Source organism: Pyxicephalus adspersus, chromosome 4 (assembly GCF_032062135.1).
Source record: "Pyxicephalus adspersus chromosome 4, UCB_Pads_2.0, whole genome shotgun sequence".
NCBI classification, from domain to species: Eukaryota; Metazoa; Chordata; class Amphibia; order Anura; family Pyxicephalidae; genus Pyxicephalus; species Pyxicephalus adspersus.
In genome coordinates this window covers 34,611,052-34,632,406 of record NC_092861.1, presented here as the reverse complement: position 1 = coordinate 34,632,406, position 21,355 = coordinate 34,611,052, and the positions used below count along the sequence as shown (strand labels likewise).

General features: G+C 37.7%; 2 protein-coding genes across 5 annotated transcripts in view; both read left to right on the top strand.

Annotated features, from left to right (window-relative positions):
* The window catches only part of MOGAT1 (monoacylglycerol O-acyltransferase 1), a gene marked incomplete at its 5' end in the record, with an annotated part of 18,594 nt that extends 7,418 nt beyond the window's left edge, over positions 1–11,176 (top strand). The window contains 7 exon segments of one of the 3 annotated variants that reach the window (XR_011920272.1): positions 159–337; positions 3,689–3,893; positions 5,365–5,539; positions 8,940–9,139; positions 9,312–9,470; positions 10,095–10,345; positions 10,642–10,780. Coding sequence is in view for 1 of the 3 variants with exons in the window: in XM_072407866.1 (XP_072263967.1) it covers positions 159–337; positions 3,689–3,893; positions 5,365–5,539; positions 8,940–9,139; positions 10,642–10,796 (914 nt within the window). 3 annotated transcript variants of the gene reach the window in all.
* A 485-nt stretch (positions 11,177–11,661) lies between these two features.
* Positions 11,662–21,355, top strand: part of LOC140328339 (diacylglycerol O-acyltransferase 2-like) — a 17,203-nt gene continuing 7,509 nt past the window's right edge. The window contains exons 1-4 of one of the 2 annotated variants that reach the window (XM_072407865.1): positions 11,662–14,223; positions 17,758–17,842; positions 18,778–18,868; positions 20,816–20,923. In XM_072407865.1, the coding sequence (XP_072263966.1) occupies positions 17,825–17,842; positions 18,778–18,868; positions 20,816–20,923 (217 nt within the window). In that variant the 5' untranslated portion in view covers positions 11,662–14,223; positions 17,758–17,824. Of the gene's footprint in view, positions 14,224–15,931; positions 17,058–17,757; positions 17,843–18,777; positions 18,869–20,815; positions 20,924–21,355 lie in introns of those variants that run through there. The other variant, XM_072407864.1, reaches the window with a different exon arrangement.

Genomic DNA, 21,355 nt, shown 5'->3' with positions numbered 1-21,355 from the left:
AAAGCAATTGAGAGGTGTGACAGGGGGCAGTATGTGCAGGAAAGCAATTGAGAGGTGTGACAGGGGGCAGTATGTGCAGGAAAGCAATTGAGAGGAGTCCAGGCTGTGGAGTACTTCAATTGGTACCTTATATTATATGTTGTGTCTTCTCTCTACAGCACAATGCTGTGTGGGGATATTCCTCATGCTGGTACTGGGAAGGTTCTGGCTAATAACAGCTCTATATGTCCTCTGGCTCTATTTGGACTGGGAGACCCCACAAACTGGAGGCCGCAGATGGCAATGGGTGCGAAACTGGACAGTGTGGAGGTACTTCAAGGATTATTTTCCTATTAAAGTAAGTAACAGAACTCCTTTGAACACACTGTGTGATATAAATATAAACCACTTGCTGTGTAAATGTTCCAATTAAATACCAAAGTTGTGAAAAACACCCTTTTAAAAATTTTGCAGTGCAAAAGAGTATTTTTCAGAGTTTAACCTGTTTTTTCTGGGTAAAGATGTCTGGGTGTGTTATGTAAAGGGCTATTCGACTTGGACATCCATAAAATATCAGAGAACATTTGCATAAACCTTTTACAGACTGAACCTTAGCTGTTTGGTTTTTTTTATATCAACATATCGCAAACATTTAATTCTGTAAGGTTTGCCCTAAATGAATGTTTATTTACCCCCCAAAAGTGCATTTAATTCTACTACATTCACTTAACAGATGTCACATTCAACTCCAGAACATTCGATCAATGACATTTAAACAACATAAGATATCACTTTTGTTGAACGAATGGCTATGCAAATTCTTTTGCAATATCCCACAGATCAACAGCAACACCTTAATACCTGCAAAAAAAACGCCATGACCACCCCCGGGGACCAAGCTGTTGAAAATAGATTATTGGGTGTGCCAGTGCTCTTCTAGGAGGGAAAACGCAGCTAGCTCAGATCCCATTGATTTACCCTTTACTCTACAAAGTCTGTTTGTACAATGATGCAAACAAAAAATATTGCATGCTTAAGTGTAGTTGGATATTGTGGGTGTTAGTGCCCACAAAAAAGTGCCCACAAAAAAAAAATACACCTACTTTCAGTCCCTCAGGGCAGTCTGATCTATGTTGGGGTATCTTGCATCGGGTCCCGCGTCTTCTCCTCTTCCTGGTTTTCCATCCTAGGTCACCCAACCCAGGTGCGAGATCGGGTGATGTAGGATGGGAAAAAACTTGCCGATCTCACTGCGCATACTTCAGATCGGCAAACTTTTCTCTTTGCGCGAAAAGGCTCCTTTGCATGCTGGAGATGCTCGGGCATGTGCAGAAGGAGCACCCAAGAGCCTCCCAGGCTTTGCGCTGATCAAGAATTAGGGGGCGCTGCTAAAAAAAAAGGGTGTTGAATTTAAAAAAAACAAAAAAACATTTTGCCTTACATAAAAAGGGTTGTCTACCCTTTTATGTAAAGTGAAATTTCTGAGATTAGGTACGCTTTAGGCTAGTTTATAAAATGATATAATTTTTAAAAAATTATATTTATAAAAATAAATCTATGTAATTTTTAGGAGACACTGAACAAACCTTAAAATCTTCCTGTTTATTTCATCTGCACATAATGGAGTAAATTAACACACGCTACAATAATTAAAGCGTAACTAAACTCAGAATTTTCATATTTACACAAAAGGGTAGAAAACCCTTTTATGTAGGGTAAAGTTTTTTTTTTTTTTTATTTATTTAGTTGCAATAATGGTGCAGCACCACCCCCTAATTCTCGGCTGCCTAGGTGGTCGAGAATGAATGGGAGCCCAAAGCCTCCCGAGATGCCTAACGTAGGCTCTTGGGCCGCTCCTTCTACGTATGCCCGCGCACCTTGGTCATGGGCAGAAGGAGCCTTTTTGTTCAAAGAGCAAAATTTGCTGATCTCACGCGTGCACAGTGAGATCGGCAATTTTTTTTCTCATCCTACGCCACCCGATCTCAGGCCTGGGTCGGGTGACTTTGCATGAAGAACCCGGAAGATAGGACAAAGATGGCGGCGCCCAAAGCACCGGCTGTGGGATGGTTGCCAGGACGACGTGGGACCAGGTGCCGGACACCCCCGAAGTGATTGGTCTGCCCTGCGGGATTGAAGGTAAGTGTTTTTTTTTTTTTTTTTTTTTTTTTTTGTGTGTTTAGAGTATAGTTTCCCTGTAAAAGGGAACCTACCACACTGAAAGGTAAAGTAGACTGACATTGTTAAACTCATTATAAAGAATGCCATCTTTAGGTTTCAGTCACACATCTAAAACAAGCATGTTGGCTGAACAATTGGTTTGCATTCTCATTCTGGGTCAATGATTCAAAAGCAGAGGATCAAAATGCCAAACAAGCAAGCTTTATTTTTCTAGAACGAAATGAAAGATGGCAGGTTACATAATTTTAAGTGAAAACTTAAACCCAGTCTCTTCCTTTTATTCCATCAATGTGGTCCTGTGTATACAGGCAGGTAGTAGTCCATATGCTCCTGGATTGTAAGCTCTTCGGGGCAGGGTCCTCTCCTCCTGTGTCACTGTCTGTATTTGTCTGTCATTTGCTACCCCTATTTAATGTACAGCGCTGAGTAATATGTTGGCGCTAAATAAACCCTTTTTATTAATAATAATAATAATAATAATGCCTAAATAGGGCTTATCTATTGGCCCCGGCAAAGTACAAGACAAAGAATTACTAATTAGGTTTATAAAAAGACCCGTGTGCACCAGGCTGTATTTGAAGATCATGCTGCACTTTTCATGTAGATGAATTTGCTTTGTGTCACTTGGTTAAGTGGCAAAGATTAAGACTGTTCTCAGCAGCTTCTGTACTTTTAATATTTCAGTTCTCTTGTGAAATTTATCTGCCATTTACAGATATGATTTACAAGATAAAAATAAGGTCAAATGTAAGCACTAAATATTATGGTTAGGCTCTGCTATAAAAATCATGTGAATACTTAATTTCCTAAAATGGTATGCCAGTTAAAACAAAACAAATCACGATATTGTCATTCAGGGGATTGGAATAGCAGCATATACTATACTAACATAAACTTTGTATGTATACCATTGTCTTTTCCTGTCCATAGTAGCCAGAACTTCCTTTGTTCACAGAGACATCCATGCTGTGACAATATATACATACAATCCTATTCTTCTCTTCTCTGTTGCAACATTTCTGAGTAAAATGTAGTATTTATTCACAACTAAATCTATAGATCATGTGAAATATATCTTCAAAACATCAATACCCCTTGATCACTGTTGGAGGTATTTTGATTACAAGTTGGTCTAGACATTCAGAAAGTAAAACAAATTGAATAAATAAAACCTAGCTGACATTGCAACTAATACATGATTTTACTGCAGCTCCTTTATTGTCCAGTGTGCTGCTGAATAGGTAAAGTACCTGGCTATGCTTTTTGCCAGGGATGTTTGGAGTGCAGTATTGGCTGTTTAGACAAAACTTTGGTAAATAACTTAAAACCCCCGTCAGGTCATTTTTGCTGGAGATTTCCCTGCAGCTCCTATTCCAAAACACAATAGAAAGTGAGAGAAAATCTCAGACAGTGAGGAAAGTTCACAATCTTTACTGCTACACTTTGAGATCAAGTTTTGTGTGTGCACTCTGTTAAGATTAAGATATAGACCACAATTTTCACTGTATGTGGTGTTCTTTTTCCCTAGCTCATCAAGACAGCTGATTTGGAGCCTCAGTACAATTACCTTTTTGGATTTCACCCCCATGGAGTCCTAGTTGCTGGAGCCTTTGGAAATTTCTGCACAAACTACACTGGCTTTAAGGAGCTCTTTCCGGGCCTGACCCCTTACCTGCACATCCTTCCCTTCTGGTTCCGCTGTCCTTTCTTTCGCGAGTACATCATGTGTGTGGGTGAGTAAAATGTTTTTTTGCTATGTAAACATTATCATTTACATAGATACAACACTATTGTCTATAAATATAAGAAAATAGCTTTCTTGAAGTTTTGGTTTCTTACTCTTTCTCCATGTTATGTGATTGTATTCATGAGTATTGGAACCACGCAACAGCATTTGTTTTGTGCAGTGCTTTTGTTGGTACAGTCCACGATCAAGAAAAGTTGTGTTTGCCTTATTTGAGCTGCAGTTTTGTGATTTCTTTCAGCAGATTTATTTTACTGACAACTATAAGAGAAAACAAAATTAAAGTGTACATTTTGTATTTGGGTAGATATAGATATGTGGCTCTCCTAGTAGAATGGCATTGTAGCTGAAGAAAATATATTTGTATTTGATTTTGTCTTTTTGTTATAAAAAGAGATCACAATAAGAGACAAAAAAAGCCACTAGAAAACTCCAATGTATAAAGTAGACAGAGCTGTAAAATTATTCATTAATGCCTGGGACTTGTTCTTTAACCCCCAAATTTTTTTGCACCTGACCAAAGTACAAACCCAACATAGCTAAGCAGCCCACAATAGGTATATTGTTCCAGTGTGCATATAGCTGCCCAGCCTTTAATGTGATGGGGCATAAAAAATATTATTATTAAATATTAATATAACACAAACATATTATGCAGGGCTTTACACAGTCCATAGTCATGTCAAAGAGGCTCAAAGAAGCTCACTATAAAAATAAATATAATTGTAAAAAAACAGATAACCAGTCAGTGGTGGTTGTATATATTGGTGTGATCTAGTGTTTGAATCATTGCATCTTAGGGAATATCACTTCTGCTATTTTTAGCAGAATATGCTTTACTTTTTGGTTAAATAAGTATAGCCTTTTGCATTCTGCTCCCTATAAAGTGCTATTCTTTTTCCACAGAAAGAAAACAATAATATTTAATAGTTGTATACCAGTTTTAAGCATGATACTTGGAGGAATGGTTTTGTTTGAAAAAAAAACCTCTGGCTAAGCCTTCTGCTGAATCACTTCCAACACTGATTAATTTGTGTACATCAATAATAGCTTGAGCCATTGAACCCTGTAAGAAGGCTTTTTACAAAGGGATGGAAAATGTAAAAAAAAACTAAATTTTTTTTTTGTCATTGTTTGTTCCCTACTTGTAAATCAAAAGCAAAATCAGATGCAAACCATTTTTCCAAAGGTATGCTGCATTGTAATTGATTTTCAATATTATATAAGTGATATTCTGTTACTCAAACTCAAATAGAAAACCTTTACATGTTAATCAATAGGGGGGTCTGGGATATGAGCCCTGCCCACTATCCTAAAACTGGGATAGTCAGATTCTGTCTAAATGTAAAAAGAAAAATGTTCCAGTGGCAAAATCTCAGTACTGTGTGACTGATGACGTTAACATGTTGATGATCCAGAGATAATTGAAGTTTGATGTGAAGTTTGTATGTTGTTCCCAGGTCTAGTGTCAGCTTCAAAGAAGAGTGTGACACATGTACTGAGCCGACAGAAGGGTGGAAATGCCGCAGTCCTAGTGATTGGGGGAGCTGAGGAGTCATTGGATGCTCATCCTGGAAATCTAACTCTACATATCCTAAAGAGGAAAGGATTTATCAAAGTGGCATTGAAAAGAGGGTAAGTTCCTAAACGTATGATGATCTGTAACAACTTTGGAATGCTATGAAGTGTAATCAAAATTCGTGAGTCACTGAATTTGGTGGTACTGTTTATCAGAATATATGTGGGTGGATTAAACACTTACAGGAATTTGTGTGTACAATTCAAGTCTATGAAGAAGCCGACTTGTGGAAAACTATGCGTTTCTGTTGTTCATGTGGATCAGGGTTCTTCCCAGGCCCTTTTAGCTGGGCGGCACCACCCGACACTTTTCAGCACCCACCCGGCTGTTTTTGGGTGGTTACTAAAGAGTTTGGTCACACTACAGGGGCTGCTTCCCACCCGGCTTAAAAAAAAATCTGGGTTGAGCACTGGTGGATGAATAAGATTTTAGTGATTTGTATTTGAAATTATTGTTCACAAACACTGCAGTGATTCCTACAGCTATGTGATTCCTTGAGGTGTATTATACTTTGCTTTTAGGCTACGTTCACATGGATAGTGCCATAGTTGTCTTTGGGTTGTGGACAGCCTGCCAGCCGCCAATCGTCCGCCACTGACATACTGGTGAATGAGCATTTGGAAGCAGTTGTGCTTGGTGGTTAGCTGCATTTATTTTTAATAGTATAATACCTATTCCACAGCTAGAGAAAAAAGTCAGTAGTTAGCTATATTCCTCACTAGTAATACAAAACAAAAACAAATAGGGAATTGCTGGCAATGATTGATAAAAAAGTATAGAAAACTTTATTCCAAACCATTATTTTTTTCAAATAAAATTCTGAACATTACACAAAACACAATAAATCTTAGATTGCTCATACACCATTTTTTTTTTTACTATTCGCAGATGATATCTCTTCTTTAGAGGATAGATAGCAGTCTGATACCAAAAAAGCCTTGCTTTACTCCAGCAAAAGCCAGCGTGTACAGCAATACATAATAAGCGTCAGCAGTATTAGGTTCAGGTCGTTTCAAACCAGCCGCATCCCAATCACTGGACAGAAGGGTTAAATCCATAGCCATGTACCAAGTTGTATGAAAAGGTCCTTTATATGCATAAATCCTGATGCTGCATCTGCATACATGATGTGATAGCAAACACTTCATGTATGCTGTACACGTTGGCTTTTGCTGGAATATAGCAAGGCTTTTTTGATGTCAGACAGCTATCTATTCCCTGAAGAAGCAGTATCATCTGCGAAACGCGTCAGGTTATTTGACATTGTCTATCTAATATTAGTTGTATAAGATGATTTTATTCATGTGTTTTGTGTATTCTTCAGAATGTTATTTGAAAAAATAATTGTTTGAAATAAAGTTTTCTATACAAGTAGTCCCTGAGTTAAGGACATTCGACATATGGGCGACTCCTAGATACGAAAAGGGCTTCCTGCTCGCTCGTGTTTGGGGCAGAGGCTTGATGGTCTGAGGGGGATGGTTTGCATGACTTGCAAAAGAAGTCTTTTGCTAAACACAGCTGAGGTTGTGGGTGATCTTAGATGAGCCTTTCTGCAACATCCTATAACTCTTTAATGACCAAGACAAACTCTGCAGCTGTTTCTTTTTGCATATCGAAGCACAGCTTGCTCCAGAAGTTAATCAATGTCTAGGCTCCATAAAGTTTTTTTTTGTTTGTTTGTTGCTTTGTTTGTGATTAGCTCACAGTGAGGATTTTTTTTTACAGTAACTGACACCACACTGCCCAATAATATGTTGAGACAAACATCTGTCCTAATTGTAATTATAAAATAATGTAAATGTTCCGACTTACATAAAAATTCAATTAAGAACAAACCTAAAATCTCATATGTAACCTGGGGACTACCTGTATACTTTTTATCCATCATTGTCAGCAATTCCCTATCTGTTTTTGTTTTGCATGTTTTTTTTTTTACCCAATCCTGAATACTGTTAGACAATCATGATAACTTTCATTTTTGTGAACTAGCCCCTAACTATTCATTGGGGGAAGAATATGTTCTGAACATTACTGATTTACCATAAACTGAGGAACACCCAGATGTCTTCTCATGGTGTGAAATTTATATACGGTACATATATATGCAGTCTCAATAAACACTCTCTGAATCTAAGCGCTTATAATGAACACAAGAAAAATGAGTTTCAAATCAACAGATGTGCCTATTTTGTTCTTAAATGTGTTAACACTAAATAAACACAATGAATTCCAAATCAAACAATTGCCCGAAGCAGAATCTGAATATTTGCAATGTATTTTACTTGTTTCAGCAGGAGTCTATGTAGAACAGAGTTCCTAGAAAGAGGGAGTATGTGTTGTCTTTCAAAGCCCCTCAGCAGTAATCCTTGACCATTGCCTAGCATGTGGTTATTTCTTTATTCTGTAGATGGAAAGTTTTATTTAAGACTTTGTACAGTGTGGTAAGCTATTGGTATATCAATCTTTTTCCTCATGTTTTCATAATTTATATCTAATAAGACATGCAACCAGACAGACATTGTACAAATATCCCCTTTTTAGTTCAATAGGACCCAGAGTAAGACTGGGTACACACATGCAATGGATCTAGTCTGATAATCGTCTCAAGGCTGATATCGGTTGAGAAGCTTGCGTGTGTATAGTGCCTATCGTCCATCGTCTGAACGACCATTCATGGACGACGAGCGATTGAAATGCAAGTGAAGAGGAGTACCGCTCAGTCTTTCTTCCCCTCCCCTCCTCTCCATAGAGCAGAACGGTGCTGTATGTACACACATGCATGGTGTGGTCGTTTTTGGTTGGAAAGGATTGTGAAAGATCCTTTCAAACAACAATTTTTGCACGTGTGTACATAGCCTTATACATGTTGCTTTCCATGATCAGAGATCTGGTTATCTCCCCTTTCTTTCTCTAAAGCATAAGTCAGTGTGAGACTTGTGCTGAGTGTTGTGATTGTTACTTGGCCCTTCCAAATTAGAACACTGACGAGGAGTTTAATCATTTCATTTATCAAATGTAATGTATTCCCAAAAAATTCAGGTACACATTTTAACATGTGGGTAGAAATAAGGGTGCATGAATATACAAAAACCTTTGAGACTTGTGGTATTGAGATTCTTTATTTGAATTACCTGTCCCAAAGAATGTTATGGGAATGACACTACGGAGTGTCATGCTTATACTACATTCTCCATATGTAAATACTGAATTCAGTATGTGAGTAGTAAGTCTATATACTGGGACAGTGGGAAGGAAGGATCTTTTGCAGTAAAATATCAATGTGTAAGGTGAATATAACTGAAGATTTCTATCTTAATCTGCAATTAACATGTAAATAATACCTTGATGAACTAGAATTTAGCTTATTTTTTGGAAAACAAATTTTAAGATAAAAAAAAAACATTATTGAAGGATTTTCCTTAATATTGGAATGTTTTGTTGTTCATTGTTGTACAGTGCCCATTTGGTGCCAGTGTTCTCTTTTGGTGAGAATGAACTGTTTCTTCAAGTGTCCAATCCTAAAGGGTCTGTGCTGCGAAATGTACAAGAGAAGCTCCAGAAGATTATGGGTTTTGCTCTTCCCCTCTTTCATGCCCGTGGCATCTTCCAATACAGCTTTGGTCTAATGCCATATAGAATGCCCATCCACACTGTTGGTAAGTTCGAAGGATTTAACAGATCTAATAATTTATTTAATTTAAATGGAGAAGATTAAATCATTTTGTTAATGGTTTTAACACAAATTATATTCCAAATGTCACATACAGATGTGGAATACAGAAACCTTTAAGATAATGTATAAGATCTGCCCTCTGCTTTTCTTCTCAGTACCGATATGTGCTGGATGAAATAGGTTGAGAGAGAGTCATTCTTTGCCTTATCAGCTACCTTTTAGAAAAATGTTCCTTCCATGCTACCGTCTGAATATCAGGATGGCAGAAAAACTTCTGTTGGGGCCTCTCACTGGTGGACCTTGTTTTATGCCAGGTAGCCAATCCCATCATCCCTAAAAACAGTCCTTTTATGGGTAATTGTTAATATGTTAATAATTTAGGTTGATATATGCCCACATTTTTTATTTTCTCTTTTCCATAGCAAACATATGAAAGGTTTAGATATTTCTTAGTGGGTTTTTTCAGGGTTACCATGGAATCTTACATACTTACGGTCTTGTCAGTACCTTCAGATGTTTTCCACTAAAGCGTTACTATTTCAGTCTTTAGTACCTAAGGAAATGTCTTAAAGATTGGCAACAACCGAGCCAGGGTGGGCTCCTCATACCAGAAAGGTTGTATAATAGGATGTTGAAAGTTAAAGTTTAATTTGCTTATAGTGCTTTCTCTGGTTTCCCCTTTCACTTCTCATGAACATGGTGATAAAATCATTGAATAAACAATTTTCATTACACACCTCATCGTAAAACCCAGTGCTTCTGTATGCAATGCATGCAGATTGTAACTGATAGGAGGGGCTGGCAGTATGCTGTATATTACTTTCTCAATACCTCTTCCCTAATGCAAACCGATGTTTTGCTCCTGGTAGAAGTTATGCATATATAAATGGGTGGATGTCATGCTGGGGAAATGACTATTCCTATTCATCTACATGCAGACCACCCAGGATAACACCCACATCTAAAGCAGTCTTCGCAGTTGAAAGAACTGAATGCAATGACTACAAGTAGTTGGCCTGGTATTGTAAGGCTGGGGTGAAAAGGAATTGATTTTGCTGGATGTCCTCCAACTAGGAAATGAGACAGGTTCTATCTGACTTTCTTGGGGAGTGAAGGAAAGTTTCATCACATTAACATTTTATTTTGGATGGATGCCTATCATGGTCATATGAGTAATATGCAAATTGGGGTAATTCCGTTTTCGACAGTCATCAGAACAAATGTCGCTAATAAAAGATTTACCTTTACTTCCTGTTTCCATTAAAACCTTTAAATTTGTGATTTCCCATCACGTCTCCTTAACTGGCACACACTGGTTTGGTTTTTGTGTTAAATTTCAACATGTCCAACCACAGTTTTCATAGAGTGGTTGTATTAATGTGTTTTTTACAAGTAAGGGCTGATAATTTGATATCACATGAGATGTTTTATGTGATATTGGGTGAAAGACATAATTTATCTGAAGGTTGTCCTTTGTTTTCTCAGTAGGCAAGCCCATCCCAGTGAACCAAACCTCAAACCCCACTCAGGAAGAGATTGACAAACTTCATCAGCTCTACCTTAAAGCTCTCCAGGAACTGTTTGAGGAGAACAAGGGGAAGTATGGCATTCCTGAACATAAATCACTGATCTTCACATGAATTTTTACAGGACTGGAACTAGTAGGACATAATTATGGTCCAGCTCATTATACCAGTGTGGTATACATGATACATCAGTTCAATATCTACACAATATCTGTTAATCATTTCTTCACAGAGTGTAATGCTTCATATTTGCACATTTTTTTTTCTCAAGAAGAACATGAAAAACACTCCAGTGTTCACAGAGCTGGTATGCTATATGTCACTTATCTTCTGCATCAGAAATGGAAATGCCTTATCGACTTGCTGGCTGAATGAGAATACTGGGGTGTGTAGTTCAATTTTTGGATTCCGCAGCGTCTGTTACTATTATACACGATATGTTTGGGATTATTTTACTTACGCTTCACTATGGTAATAAATAATTTATATATGCATATTGGTGTTTTTCCTATTGTATCATGTCCTGTAAGCCTACAGGTGGCAGCAAAACCAATGGCAAAAAATTATTTATATTTATATCAACTTCACCTTTTTCTTAGCAAATATGTAATGTAGTTAAAATAAAGGGATTTGCTATGCCGAAGAACCAATAGTTTATATGAAGAAAGATCAATGGTTCATCAGAGAACCCTTTTTTACCACAACACTTTTCTAAAATATATTGTTGTATATACAGATGGTGTTTTTAATATGTCACTGTTCATGTTACTTTTGTTTACACTGCTTGAATAGCATCTAGAAGTTGCGACATAAAATTAAATAAAAACATTACAATATGTAATCGAAATAGTAGAATACAATGTGTTTTGTATGGTCCTTTAAACCCCAGGTTGATGATGAGCCCACCCAGGAATAACAAAGGTACGGTTCCTAATGTCTTGTAATTTACATATGGTTAAACAAAAGCTACATACACATCAACAGGCTTTTATTTTCAGTTAAGGTTTGAGATAAACCAGTTGCACAAACAAATCCTCAGGGCTCATTATGAATAATATTAATTCTGTTTAATATTAGAAGTCCTTTGCAAAGTTTTTAGGCACATAATTCTGCCTGGGACTAAGGGCACCATGAGTGCTGTAAGAAAAAAATGTATTACACATATATGTGGTGCTAAGTGTTTCCAATACTGGTCAGGCTGTAATGAACATTGTCCTCCTGCATATACCACTCCTGACCAGGGGAGTGCTGAGCTGTGCCCTGACATTGTACACCAAATGCTATGGAACCTGGTGCTCATATTTTTGTGCTGCTAATAAAAACCTGCCATAAAAAACTGCTGTATTGCTTTTAGAACTGCTCCTTGCTTGGCTGTCATTCTGAGTATATACTTTCAGAAGCAATTCACACTGAAGAAGTCATTCAAAGACGGCTGACTTTATTTTCAGTCCTATTTTAGTTTGGTGACTAATAAGTTTACTTCATTTTCCAGGAAACTGCATCACTTTCTATTTACCCCATTTAAAACTATGCCAAGCTTGATTTTTACCGATCAAGCCAGTAATTTACCATCCAGGTGACAACACTAGAGCCGCAAAGTACTGAGGTCAGTGCATTACTATAACAGCCAGGCAACATGCCTATACAAAGTTAGGTATGTGGTGGCAGCCTATGTATTTCTCTGGTGCATGGTAAGCAAGTGATTATGGATATAGTTGCCGGTTTTAAAGTTCCATTTGTCTTGGAAGCAGCAAACTCTGTTCTATTCTAAATGTTTATTGAGTAATTATGAAAAATCAGCCTTTTGTATGAATGCTGTTATAGCTATTCAAGTTATACTTTTGGCCTGTTCTGTGTGCAGTACAAATGATTTGTGGCTTAACGCTTGTGTATTATGCAATGGCAAAGGAATGTCCTCCATGGACTATGTCAGGATTCCATGTGGTGGATATTCTTGTGTGCTGCATGTCCCTGCTGCTATGCGATCTTCCCTTTTTGTAAATCTTTTATTTTAATATGAAAAATAATATTCGTGAAGACCTATCACATTTCTGACTGGAGCTTGTCACATACCATCTACTCCCTCTGTAATTTATACATTTAGAGTGAAGCTAGGATGTTTAATATAATATACATTTTTGAAATGACTGAGATTCCTGATTAGAAGCCTGACATGCTTGAAGCATGTATTTATGTGGAAAGAAATCTGTAATACACATAATAGTATGTGTAAAATTGACTGTGGTAAAGCTCTTCCTCTGACCTAGATACAGGATTTTGCATACCTACACTAACACTGTATAGGTTTGTTCTTATGTAAATTGGTTTCCTATTTTCACATATACAGTCCACATGATTTTAATATCTTTTACAAAAGCTTGATTTGCATCACACAACAAAAAAATAGTTAATAGTTGCAACTAACAAGCAATTATGACAATATATGAATAAATCCACCCTCAAGAAAAAAAAAGACCCAGAACATAAATTTTGTTCTCACCTTCCCTTCAAAGATCCCGGAAGAATATTTTCTTTCCCATGTCTACTGATGCATCAACATCACCCTGAAACAGCTTCCCTGTACTATTTGAGATCTGTGCAGGACGGGCACATTGCTGTTATGCAGGTGCACATGCAGAGCCATAAGCAGACCAGCACATAGCTTAAAATGGACCCATAACATGTATTTATGTGGTGCCAGGTGTAATCTTGGAGAATGCCCTTTCTCCTGGCTGCACCTATGGAAGGCCTTGCCCTCCAGATTCAACTATGCACCAAGCCACAGAATTGAAGGCTTAGCCAGTTCAGGGTAAATTACACTGGCAGAAAGTGCTATTGTTGCTAAAATGTTATTGATGGAAACACCTGGGGATGTCTTCTATATCCTGTCTTCACTATAATCTGAACTATTTGACATGGAACAAGCATTACAACACCTAATATGCATGTGCTCATTGCAGTTACTAAAATGAGAAGGATAGATAATAATGAGACCTGAGCCAACACCTTAAAGACAACAGCTGTCACTCCTATATACTGTGCGTATATATATATATATATATATATATATATATATATATATATATAGATAGATACGTGATATGTTGGCGCTAAATAAATCCTGTTTAATATTAATAATATGTGTAACTTTTTTTCAATTTCTTTTGTACATTAAAGCTGAACTCCAAGCAAAAGCCCCCTTGCATCCCTTTTGCGAACCGTCAACTAACTTGATGGGTCTGATTTATCAAGAGATTGCTCGCCGTTTGAAAATACGCACCGCTATACACGGCATATTAACGTAAGCCAGGGCCAAGTGCTAGTGCAGTCGCCTACTGGTTTCCAGCATCGATAAATGAGCAGTGGGGTCAAGAATTCGCCAATTAAGGCGAATAATTTTCAGCTGCGCAATTCAGGAGGATCTGTTAAGCGGTCAATGGTGATGTCATTGCAATCAATTAGCGCACACCTGGTCCCTGTTCAGTGTGCATCTACAGTCCATTACAAGTCAGTTTAGATCTTTAGTGCTTGATCTTTTTTGGTAAGTACTACTTTTTTTCTGTTACTTTATACTAATTCACAAAATTGCTTCATTTATACTTTGATTTGTTGCAGTTTTCGATACTTTGGTTTGGATGCAGCACTGCAAACTAATTTAGATCAAGCTGTATTTATAATAATTAGCACTTTATAATATGTCATCACACAATAGTATAAATGTCAAAAAATGTGACCAAGCATTTTGGATCTGATTCAAATTTTATTCTAGTTTGGCTTTAGAGAAATCAAATATTTGTAAAAAGGATTGTTGCCGAAGATGTTATAATACATGTATCAAGGAACATTTAGTAATTTCACTTGTGTGTGTGTGTGTGTATGTCGAAATACATGTAAATGTATAGAAATACATACTGTATGCATTTTCATTAGTACTATTTTATTTGGACTAGTTTGGGGGGGGGGGGGATGGCTTGTATGGTATGCATTGATGTGATTTTTTTTTGTAATCTTCAATATTGTTAGCTTCATCTGTTGCTGCATTGTTTTTGCGGCTGGTTTCTAATTATGCTTTCTGTTCTTTAGCAATTCTTCAGCAATGTTTTGTCATTTTATCCACAAATTAGTACAAATGTCTGCATGGCTTCCACTCCAAACTGATACTTGAACCCCCTTGTTGCTTTTGTCCCACTGTCAAAGTCATATTGTCATTTCAATGTATTATGTACATTTTCCTTTTATGAATAAATTGGCATGTTTTTTATTTTTTAATAGTCTGACATTTACTGAGTAAGCTGATTTGCTGCCACTATTCCACAGAACTCCTGTGTTCATTGGTAGTTGTGTTTTAGGTTTGTTGTCATTGTGCTGTGCTGCCTGATGTTAGCACTATTGTATACAAACACACTTCCACTTGCTGTCCAAACTGGTTGTGAATTAGTTGTCCAGCTGAGTTGCATACTCACTCTTACACACCTGATGGTGATGGAAGGAGGTCCAGGTTCCAAGCACAACATCAAAGCACATTGTTTGCCAAGCTCACAAGCAGGGTCAGGCACTCTTAGAAAGGAACAGATGTTGTGTTGTTGCTCCACTTAATTTCGCTCCTTAAATACAGGATTGTATGCATTATTTAGGTGTTTGCACAATTCATATAGTACTAGTATTTCAAACTTCCAGGGACAAATAGACTTTGTGCCAAAGATGTTTTTTGCTTTTCCAGCCTTTCAGGGTGTTTATGCAGATTTGAATGGCATTTTAGACCTTGGCCCACTATATATTGACTTACTCACCTCAGCTTGGTAGTGGAAGCATATAAAGGTGGAATCCTCCTTTAACCAGAAACAATATCATCCATGAATGTTGCTTGGAGCCAAGCCCATGACATCAGAAATCATAGGAAGAAATAGGCAATCGTTTCAATTTGAAGCATGTTAAGCAATATGCCAAAAAACCCTCTTTGCCTATTTTTTCCCATAATTTTTCTTTTTTTTCCTATGTATATGTACACACATATAAATGCATACATACATATATGCACATGAAGGCAAACAAACAATATACAATTAAAAAGAAAAACTTTCCTAAATGGGGATTCTTCTGCAAAAGTGGCTGGTGCGTTTTTTAACTGATGGAACACAGTTCATGAGCACATAGTGGGTCTGCATTGGCGCACAACAATGTGCAGCAAACACCTGAGGTTTGGCGCACAACAATGCGCAGCAAAAAACTAAGATTTAATAAGACAATAAGAAAAACTTCTTTTACTAGACAAAAGTTCCAATAAATTAGTTCTCTTCAACCAAAAGCTACACCAGCTCCAATGACTGTAAGGTTCTTTTGTAGTATAGGTGGGCAGTGTGGTGGATTTATCTTTACCTTACCTGCCCAAATGAGAATAGGTCATTTCTAAGTAAAAGAATAATAGTCTATGTTCCTTTATTTTAAGTTTTATCAGTGCTTGTATAACACTGTTTGCTAAGGCGTAGATATTCTATTATTTCTGACCTTTTGGTTACTTGGCTGTCTCTGGTTTTATTATTTGACAGAATACAAACCTGCAGACTAGAAAGTCACAGTAATGCTAGCCAAATGTTATACAATCTGCAATCTTTTTTTGTTTCTGAAAGAAAACATAATATTAAAAAAATCAAACTCATTCAACTCGTCCTGCAGGCCCTTGAACTTCATAGCTGACAGTAGTTCTAAAAGCAATTGTATGAGTTTCCAGTGTATGGTTAGCTCAGGAACTCCTGATCTGTCTGCTTTTCCTAGGTCGGTATATCTCAGACTGAATTTACATCTTAGGATATATTGTACGTATAAGCACTAAAACATCTTGATAGCCAGGCAACTAACCTATTCCTGGCACACTCCATTGTTCCCTTGTGACCGGCTGACGTGAAACTCACTGAAAATAAATACATGAAACACACACTGGTTTAATCCAGGGATTTTTGAGCTCCATGTAATTCCTGCAACAGATTTGTGTGACATTTTTACAAATGAGTCAGATGATTTACAAGAGGAACTCTTTAACACAGGATGTAAATCTTACAAAGACTCTTCTGATAAATGTAACCCTGGCTGCTAGGACTTTTGGCTATACAGGAGTTAATGCAGCCCTGATCCTGCTGCATCACAGCATCTGATGTGTTTCAAGGATAGAAAGGGATCCATCCAATCAGCAGCCAGACTGAGCTGCAAATCAGGAGGCGTCTTGCATCTTGTATTTGGGAATGTGTGTTCGGGTACCAGACATCACATCCTGAACTCTGGACCACATGTGTGATGCAGGCTTGTCACTACTGGGCATGACCCTTGTCAATGACTCAATTAAAGGGCCACAGTCAAGTGTCTCCCCCTTCTGGGGGGAAGGTAGGTCTTTGTATTTATATCTCGCATGCAAAGGGGGGCAAGATAATCCTCTTCTGTGTGAATGTTGCCTGTGGGTCATTACATTGCTCTACTCAACATAATGGATCACTGGTGCTTCCAATGTTCACATTGAAATCACTTGTGTTGTTATATAGACTCTTGTTTTACTATTTCACTAAGCAAAATGCCTTGGGAAACTATAGAGGAAAGCTTTTGTCTGCAAATATAATAGACATCACATAACGGCAGCGACCATGTGAGGTTTTTCACCCTTCATGGCCGATGAGAGCTGAAAAGAATGGCCAGGTAGTGTTTAGCACAATGTGGGACACAGATCAAGCTGTACAATACATGCAACACATTGCAATATCAATAATTTGTTCTTGCATATTCAGTACACAAATATGTATCCTGAAAATCTCCTTTCCTAATTCCACCTTTATCTCAAGCATCTCCATTTCTTTTTTATCTACTGTGACTTGTATACATAACTGTGACCATTGTATGAATAGCTCTTTTACGCGGTGTCTTGTGATCTCCTAATCCCAGTCACACCGATTATGATGGTTTTTATTTATTGTACTCTATTTTTTTACTGTGAATAATTTACATTTTTATCCAGCTCTATGTGGTTTTATAAATGAAAATGTTGTTTATAACTTTCTTTATTTGATTCCCATACCCTGCATCCCTGGTACAGCAATAAAATCTCTTCGTATTATGTGGATCTTGGCTTCTGTCGATGAGTGAACCCAGCAGCCTCTCATATGGAGCCCATCCAGGAGGTGAGAGCTAAGTCACTATATCTGGATATTTGTTTATAATCGCTTTTTAAGGTATGATTTATTATGTGTGACTTAATACACATATTTACAGACACTTTTATAGACATTCATTTAGAATTCTCAGTAAGATAATTAAGGGTTAAAGCATAGGACAACACTAAAAGCGAGGGAGGGGAAGACAAGTGAGCGGCACCCTGCTATGCCTTCCTCCATAAGAGTGCACAGTGGTTATTCCCAGTCTGCTGTGCCTGCTACATACGGTAGCTTTACACTGCTTGCATTTATTTATGTAATAAAGATAAGGACAATGCAATAATTTATGTCTTATATCAGGCAAAATGTATTGTTTTGGATAAAGCAAGGAAGGGTTAGAACCCTTTTAGGTTTTTATTACTGCCTCTGTTTCAACTGGGGAAATTTTTCTTACTTCCTGTCAGGACTGACAGTGGTTAGAAATCTCTTTAACAGAACTACAATAGTATTGTGTTGAAGGGTTAGAATGTCTGCCAAAGATTTTATTGCTACCTGTTGTGCCTTCCTGTCTCAGTGACAACAGCTCCCACCGTTTCTTGTACAAGTGTCACATGGACAATAGGAGGGTTCAATAAAATAAAATAAAAAATGGCTGACATTATGCTATAAAGACACTGCAAGCAGTTACTTAAAATGTAATTTTCTCCAGCCACTAAAAAAACAAGCAGGTGTAATATTTTATAGGGGTGTATATATATATATATATATATATATATATATATATATATATATATATAATGTATATGTGTGTGTGCTGCCTAGAACCCACTAGGTGTTGGGTAGGTACAGCGTGCTTGTAAGTGCACTTTTCCAGGTGAGTAAGTATGCAGCTGTAAGTTAACGTCACAGACATTTAACAGTTTCTAACATGTTTTCTCTCATTTGTTACACCAATTATGCAGAGAGAAGAAAGGCGCAAACCCAACACCCGGTACATAGAGCTTCTGCAAATTCTTAGTGTATTACAGTGGATCCTCTCATTTTTGTTACTGGGTATGTTAATATTTCCTTTTCCTTTCCTAGAAAATACAGACCCACAACCCCGAGGCCTCACTACACCTAAAACTAACTGAAATAGGAATAGCAAGACAACGAGATCTAGGTACATGACAAGACTAAATTATCTATTTATAAAGCAGTGAGTCTGACATTCACCAAAAATTAATTACTACCATTGAAACACATGGATCTAGAGGATTCTCCACCAGGGAATGTTTCAGTGAATGTCAGATTCAATGCTTATTAAATAGACCCTTAAAGCGGACCTTCATTTTTTGTGCAACACCTCCCTTTTCTGTCAATAAATGGGAGCGCAGGCCTTCCCGGGTTACCTACGTCACACATCCCGGGAGGCTCTTGGCTGCATTTTCCTTTACTGAGAGGAAAGAGATGCCAATCTCATGCATGTGCAGTAAGATTGGCTCTCTTTTTTTCCCCTTTTACGGTGGGCTACGTCACCCAATCTCACGTATGCACAGAGTGAGATCGGGTGAAGTACCCAGCAATGAGCACAAATTTAAAATCTACACCAGGTTCAGTATATATAATATAGATATTATGTGGAATTAACCCACAAATACTGTTCACATACAAGAAACTTCCCTCATATTTTTAATCAGACCCTAACTACTTGATACACATATTCAAATAAATTGTCCTAATAACACCTATCCAGGTAGCATGTTATCCACTACAAATTCATGGCCACTGCAAGAAATCCAGAGCTTGCTTCTACCAAGTAATGATAGAATATAGAGTCACAAAATGAGAACAAAAAATGCCATGTCTGAACCCACTCAAGTTTGTATATAAGCTGTGAAAATTCATTGGTTAAAAAAAACTCCTATAGCAATACAGCGATGTGCTGATATATATGTAAAGTGCAGCAATATTGCCCAATATTTAAAAAAAATACAAAACCTAATAAATACAATGTGACCAGAAATGTTCAACAATCCTGAGTGCCCGTGACCACCACTAGGACTGACATGTCTTCTTTACACTGTTCAGATTGTTCCATTTGACTAGGATTTTGCCCATGTTGAGTGGAGTTGTCCACACATACAGATTTCAAACACATATTTGATGGATACATTCCCAGATCTCTTTGTCTTGGACTTATTTCAATATTTTTGTTTGCGTGGGTAACACAGGTATACACATACATATATTAATTTACTATGAGGTTCTGGACTCCCCATAAATTAACTTGAGGCTTTTAAATTCTTTTCCTGGATTATTTGTGTCTTCATACCCTCCCACAAGGTGGTACAGAGAGCCCAGACCAGTGTGATGATGCATCCTCAGGGGTGTGTCCATGGGGGTCTATTTTCACAGTAATTGGGTTGAATGATGCTGGAAAGAGAGAACTGGACCAGTGCTGAAGGGCAGAGCAGGAAGTGTAGTGCAGTAATGAAGCTGGGGGAGAGTTGGCATTATGTAGGACATTTGTTTTTGCAGTCGCTGCCTCAGTTATTTTGAATTAGTGGTGGGGTGTACCTCATTGGAGAGACAGAAGGAAACAGCATGTCACTGCTTAAAGCCTGGACACAGGGTTTAAAGGAAAACTCCAGCCAAAAATAGCCAACTAAGAAACAAAAAGTTTATTCAAAGCTAAAATACAAATAATACAATAATTACATTCCAGACAAATATTCTTGCCACTATTTATCCTCTGGTGACCTGCATCATTCAATCCTCTTCCTCTGAGTTCAGTTGGTGTTTGTGGAGTGAAAACTGTTCTTTCTGGAGTAAAAAAGAATAGTTTAGGTTTTGGGTTTACTTTTTGTACCAGTAATAGTAATCATCAGAACAGAAAGTAAGCAGTTATCTCCCAAACAGACAACTGCAAACGTTTTTGGCTGGGGTTCCACCTAATGTAATTATGTCTTACACTTTCAGATTATTCTTCTGTATTAATATTTTCTATGGTTTTGTCAGGTCCTGTTTGCATACTTCTAATTTCATGGATTGTATATAACCAATCATGGCCCCTGATTGTCATCTACATGCTTTGGATGATCTTTGACTGGAAAACACCAGAGAGAGGTTGGTAGATAAATTGTCTTTTTTTCATAACAAGGAATGTTTTATGAAATATCTCCAAAAAGGACAGTAGAGGTTAAGTAATGAACATATATTGGGATTAGTTTCTGCAAATAGCATCACAATAGACTTTATCTGCAGTAACTAATAGGTACAGAAAGCAGAAGGCACACAGACCAGGAGCATTGAGCTAACAGTCCAAGAACACCCTACATAATGAATAGCCCCTGCAGGGGTGATCTGACCTGTGGTCTAAAATTGTGGAAATTGGGGGCAGTTCGAAGTCTGGTGGGGCATGCATTGGGACTGATATCAGCTGTGAAGGTGCATGCACATGCATTGGGGCTGATCCGAGGCCTGGAGTTGCATGCACTGGGGCTGAACCGAGGCCTGGAGTTGCATGCACTGGGGCTGAACCGAGGCCTGGAGTTGCAT